The sequence below is a fragment of the Trypanosoma conorhini genome, assembly GCF_003719485.1.
Source record: "Trypanosoma conorhini strain 025E chromosome Unknown Tco_14.4_contig_00028, whole genome shotgun sequence".
NCBI lineage: Eukaryota > Euglenozoa > Kinetoplastea > Trypanosomatida > Trypanosomatidae > Trypanosoma > Trypanosoma conorhini.
Genome location: NW_021704115.1, coordinates 11,102 through 16,538, shown reverse-complemented (window position 1 = coordinate 16,538; position 5,437 = coordinate 11,102). Strand labels below are relative to the sequence as shown.

The 5,437-nt window shown below is 64.2% G+C and overlaps 3 protein-coding genes across 3 annotated transcripts, besides 3 other annotated features; all 3 read left to right on the top strand.

Annotated features, from left to right (window-relative positions):
* Positions 1–433: 433 nt before the first annotated feature.
* On the top strand, positions 434–1,723 carry Tco025E_00977 (SET and MYND domain-containing protein; the record flags this gene model as incomplete). The annotated part of the gene is made up of 1 exon (XM_029367916.1): positions 434–1,723. The coding sequence occupies one exon, from the start codon at positions 434–436 to the stop codon at positions 1,721–1,723; it is 1,290 nt and encodes a 429-aa protein (XP_029231949.1).
* A 503-nt stretch (positions 1,724–2,226) lies between these two features.
* Tco025E_00976 (uncharacterized protein) lies at positions 2,227–4,176 on the top strand (the record flags this gene model as incomplete). The annotated part of the gene is made up of 1 exon (XM_029367915.1): positions 2,227–4,176. One exon carries the CDS (start codon positions 2,227–2,229, stop codon positions 4,174–4,176), a length of 1,950 nt encoding a protein of 649 aa, XP_029231948.1.
* A 26-nt stretch (positions 4,177–4,202) lies between these two features.
* Positions 4,203–4,226: a microsatellite.
* Positions 4,227–4,329: 103 nt separating this feature from the next.
* Positions 4,330–4,395: a sequence feature (GA-rich).
* Positions 4,396–4,565: 170 nt separating this feature from the next.
* Tco025E_00975 (Pin2-interacting protein X1) lies at positions 4,566–5,228 on the top strand (the record flags this gene model as incomplete). The annotated part of the gene is made up of 1 exon (XM_029367914.1): positions 4,566–5,228. The coding sequence occupies one exon, from the start codon at positions 4,566–4,568 to the stop codon at positions 5,226–5,228; it is 663 nt and encodes a 220-aa protein (XP_029231947.1).
* A 147-nt stretch (positions 5,229–5,375) lies between these two features.
* Positions 5,376–5,425: a microsatellite.
* Between the last annotated feature and the right edge of the window lie 12 nt (positions 5,426–5,437).

The window sequence follows — 5,437 nt, the reverse complement described above, 5'->3', positions numbered from 1 at the left end:
GGCGGAGGACGCTCGATTAAGTTTTGCGAGGTACGTTTGCTTGGGGAGGACCGGTGTCGAGGAAGTGCATTCCCCCCGTCCGTGGGATGGCCCTCGGCGGCCAGAGGCGTGGCGGCGGAGCGGCGGCGCAGGGACGTGGTTTCATCCCTCGCTGCCCACTTTTGCCGCGCGCCGCGCAAGACCCCGCGGGGGCGCCCCAGCGTGCCGTGAAGAATTTCCTTGACGGTGTTGGGAGGGGAGGAGGGCGCGTGCCAACATGCTCTCCGCTTTTGTGTCAGGCGGAGTTCCGTGGGCGTGTGGCGCCCAGCTGTCTCTCCTTTTTTTTCTATTTCTTTCTTTTTTCTTGCTCCATTGGCTTTCCTCTAGCGTAGGATGTTTTAGGGGCTTATTTGCTTCTTTGGTGGCTCTTCCGTTTCAGTTGTTGTTGTGGTGTATGGGGCGGATTCGGACGGCGTGGGTGGCGCGGGCGTCTTCGCGTGAGCTGGACGCTTTTTTGCGCCAACGGGCGTGGCACTTCACTGCGAGTGGCAATTACGCCATCGCGGCGGATTATGTAATTCGCATCTTGAATCGTTGCCCGAGTGACCCTGCAGGGCTTCTTTTGGGCGAGGTTGCCGCAAAGTTTACGCAGCAGGACGTGTTTCTGGCGAAGTGCCGCGAGGCGCAGCGGCGTCTGTGCGCGCAGAGGAGCGTCGCGGATGCGCTGCAGCTTGTGCCCGCGGGGGCGGAGCGGGAGAAGCTGCATGCGTTGCTGCAGAAGGCACGGGGGGTGCCAGAGGCAGTGGGGGCGGTGGAGGAGCAACTAGCCGTTCAGGAGACGGAGCCTTTCGCGGAAACGCAGGGCGCCGTGCGCATCATGGCGCAGCGGGCGGGACCGCTCCCCCTTGTGGAGTTGCAGCAGCCAAAGCAAAGCGTCTACGGCCGCGGGATTTACGCTCTGACGCGCGTCGCCTCTGGCACGCCGGTGATGGTGGACCAGCCGTTTCTCGTGCAGCGGATGCGGGGCGACGCCTGCGCGCACTGCCTGGCCCCAGTTGGGAGGGGCGGGGGCGCCGCAGGTGGTGTGCCGTGCGCGCACTGCAGTCGGGAGACGTACTGCAGCGTGGCCTGCCGAGACGCGGCGTGGCGCGAGTACCACGTCTGCGCCTGTAGATCCCGCAACGAAATGTACGCCGCCTGGGAGGACGCGATGCATGGACGGTTGCTGTCGGATGACACGGAGGAGTCGCGTGCGGCCCTCGCCTGCCTTGCGGTCGCCAAACTCTGCGCCCTGTCGACGGTGCGGCAGACGCATCCACTCGCGTTGCCGCGAATTCGCTCGTTGCGTGGGCGTGCGGACTACGACGCGGCCACGGCCCTCGCTGAGGTGGGAGCGCTGGCCGTCACGCTGGCGACGGCGCTGCACCAGACGCACCTTTACATGGAGGAGGTGCTCTCGCTGTTTGCGATTGTGCAGACGAATGAGTTCCTGCTTCCAAGTGGCACCGCCCTCTACCACGGCTACTCCCTTCTCAACCACAGCTGCGAGCCCAACTGCGCCCTGGTTGGATCAGACGCGGCCAATCGCCGTCTCGTGACGCTGCGGGAGCTGCGGGAGGGTGAGCAGCTGTTTATTAATTACAACGCCAGCCTCACAACGCGTGCGTCGTACGCGGACAGGCGTGCGCTGTGCCAGCAACGGCACTTTGAGTGCTTCTGCCCCAAATGCGTCCGACGGGAGTGAGGGCGCAGTCCCCTCGCCCTTCCCCTTCCGTGCCCCGTGCGCTCTTCCTGTCGCAGGGTCTGAGGGCCGCCTTCCGCCGTGGTGGGGAGCGGAACACATGAACGAAGCGATAATAACGAAAAAGGAAGATGAGAAACGGAGGGAGGCGCCGGCGTCAGGGTGGCGGTCACTTGTTGGGACTTCCCCGGTCGTGTTCACGAACTGCATTTGAGTGCTGCGCCGGAGTTGTGCGAAGATCCGTGGTGGGGTGGATCACCGCGGTGGCTCCGGCGCACAAGCAAGCGTGCGCGCGCACCTGTGCCTCTGCCGCGGTCAAAAAGGTGTTGTGAAAGCTGCCGTTTGTTATCTGCACTTTTTTTTTTATATTTGTCTTTAGGGGTTCTCTGCGCGCTTGTTGGTCGTCTGCATCTCTTCCTCCTTCTTCTCCTCCGCCTTGACTGCGGCTGAAGCTTTTGCCCGTGTGCCCCGTCGGCCCCATCGCTTTGCCCGGCCGGTAGCACACGATGCGTTTTTCCTCGATGGCGCGCTGTGCCTCGGCCGGCGGCTGCAGCCTCAGCGGCCGCTTGGCGGCGTTGGCGCAGCGCGTCGAGGAGCATATAGCGTCGCGCGGCACTGCGGCCGCGGCACACGACGACGGTCTCTGGGAGCAGGTGTTGTCCACCGCCCACTGTGCCCGGGCCCTGAAGGAGACGGACACGGCGTTGGCCGTTGTGTTTCGGCTGCTGCGCTGCGGATGCCGTCCGTCGTTGAAAGCCGTGTGGCCGGGGCTCATTCGTGACCTGGCGCCGTACAGCGACATTGAGGCGAACGCCGTGCTCGCCTACCCTGGCGTGCCGGAAGGGCCCTGCAGCCGGCGCGGGGTCGGCCCCGTTCCGCACGCTGGAGGCCCGGAAGAGGCGCCTGCGCTGGGGTCGGAGACGGAGATGGCGGACATGCCGCCGCTGCTGCGTCCCACGCGCGAGACGTTGTTGATGACGGGCGGCGTTGTGCCGCTAAGCGCGCGGGTGCCGTGCAGTGACGGTGGGGCACTCAGCGTTTTAATTGAGGCGTTTTGTGGCGCCTGTGACGCGGCGGAAGGCGGCGCAAATGAGCCGACCGCCGCGTATTTACAGGAGGTGGCGGCTGCTGTTGTGTCCGCGCTGCAGCCGATCAGCGCGACGATGCTCCTGACGGAGTCGAGCCCACTGGCGAGGGCGCTCGTGCGTTTTTTCCGACTGCTGCTTCAGTTCTCCACGCGGCAGCCGGGGGAGCAGCCGCGGCTCGCGGAGCACTTCGCGAAGGGGCTGACGAAGCTGCTGCCGGACAACGCGCTGGGGGCGCGAATAGTGCTGCTTTTCCTCGCCGAGCGGCACGCGGAGTTTGGCGAGGAGATGGTCCAGCTGCCGCTGGTGCGCCTCGCGGCGAGGGCGGTTCGGCGGCACTATGAGAAGCACGAAAACTTTTCGTGTCTGCGGCAGCTGCAGGACGTGAGCGAGGCGGTGGATGTCACGCTGCAGCGGAATGCAAACAGCGGCAACCCGCTCGCGGTGGACGCGGCGGACGAGGCGGCGCTTCGGTTGCTGTTGTCCCTCGCGTTGCTCCGAGCCATGCGCGTGGAGGCCGCGTCCCCCGACGTTTTCTTAGGCGACGCCGTTGATATCGTCGATCGCGCCCCCATGACGCTTTCTATAGAGTACGAGCTGATCGTGGCCAAGGTGCAGCTGCTGGGCCTCTTCCTCGACGACGCGTCCAGCTCAGGCGCCATCTACGACGATCTGCTGCAGTCGCTGCGCGCCATTGTGGAGCTGCGCCCGCGCGAGGGCGTTGACGGTGACACAGCTGCCGCCACCGACGCGACGCAGCAAGTGAGCGGGGAGGCGGCGGGAGAGGCAGAAGAGGAGGAAGAAAGGAAGGCGTTGGAGCGGCAGCAGTTTCAGGAGGCCCACCGGCTTGTGCTGACCGCCTTTGCCCGCTCCCAGCTGGAGGAGCGCCTCAACCAGGCCTACACCATCCTGGTGACCCACAAGTACCACGGCCTGGTCATCACCAAGGACGCGGTCAATCCGCTCTTGGATGCCCTTAGCCGCCGCGGCGACTGTCGTGTTTTCAACATCGTCGACCTGTGCGTCTTGTATAGCGGCAGCCACATTGACTACGACACCCTCATCTACCTTTTTAGGGCCTGCCGCGTGGCCCGTGACTTTTACCGCGCCCGCACCCTCTACCAGCTGCTGCGAGAGATGATACCGGGGTTCCTGCTTCGGGCACCGGAGGCCATCAAGGACGCCCTGCAGGAGCTGAAGATACTGCCGCCGGAGCCGGCCCATTTGTTTCCCGCGTCCCTTGCGGTAGATGGCGATGAAGCGGCCGCGGCTGTCACGTATGAAGGCGTCCTGGCGGACGAGGCGTTGACCGCATGCCAACGCGGGCCTATTCGAGAGCTGCCAACAACGCACACCCACACACTCTCTTGAAGCTTCCGCTCGCTCCCATACTCCTCGTGTGTGTGTGCGTGTCTGTGCGTAGCGGTAATGTGTGGCATGTGCACATGCCTGAGTGGATAACTATGTAAAAGGGGCGTCGTTGGGTTGTTGGCTTGTTTTGCAGCTCCACACATGTATGTATGCTTCTCTTTTCTTTTTTTTATTCTTTCTCCCATTTCTTTCATTCTCAATCTCTCTCTCTCTCTCTCTGTGTATTCGGGATGATTGACGGCACGATGCAGGAAACTGTGCCTGTGCGTGTGTGAAGGGAACCGAGCGGGAGGAGGAAAAAACCACGCGAGGTAGCGGCAGGCACGAGAGGTGTCGAGTAAATATTAACGGCTAGACAAGCACGAAGGGGAAGGCGCAAGTAAGAAGACATGTGCGATGATCCGAATGGGACCCGTTGGTCGAGGTCCGCGAACAACATCGGCAAGTCGATGCTGAAGCGCTCGGGCTGGACGGAGGGCAGCGGACTGGGACGGAACCAGGAGGGCGTGACGAGCCACATCAAGACGCGGCGGAAGGATGGCGTGATGGGGGTCGGCTACGAGGGCGGCGTGCAGGAGGCGTGGAGCACGCAGTCGGTGGGGTTTGCCGACGTGCTCTCGCGCATCAAGAGCGCCGTCGCCTCGGGCTCCTCCGATAGCGAGGAGGGGGAAACGGCGGCGGCGGGGACGAACGGCGCCTCGGGGCCGCGTGGCGGGCGTCACACCGGCATGTACGCCAAGCGCCACGCGCTGAAGACGGAGCTGCTGCGGGCGAAGAACGGCGCCTCCGCGGCGGAGATTCTCGGCAGCGCCAGCTCCGCCCGCAAGCGGGCGCGCGACGGCGGCGGGGAGGGGGGCGAGGACGCCGCCCTGCTCCTCCCCACGCTGCGCTCCCCGCTGCTGCAGCGCGTGATGGTGCGCGCGCCGGGGCACGAGCCGCGGCCGGCGTCGACGGACGACGGGGAGGCGGAGGTCGAAACGGTGCGCGTCACAAAACCGCGGCCGCGACCGCCGCGGTGCACCGACACGCCGTTCCTCGCGCCAGGCGAGTAGCCCGCGGGGCGGGAAGAGGGAAGTGGCCGCCGTGGCGCATGCGCCGCGGGACGGACACACACAAAGCTGCAAAAAAGAAAAAAGGAAAAGAAAAACATATTAACTGCCCGCGAGGAGAAGGGGCAACGAGGAACTAAAGACTCGGCGAAACAACAAAAAAGAGAGAGAACGAGAAAAAGAAAAAGAGAAAAAAAGAGTTGATGACTATT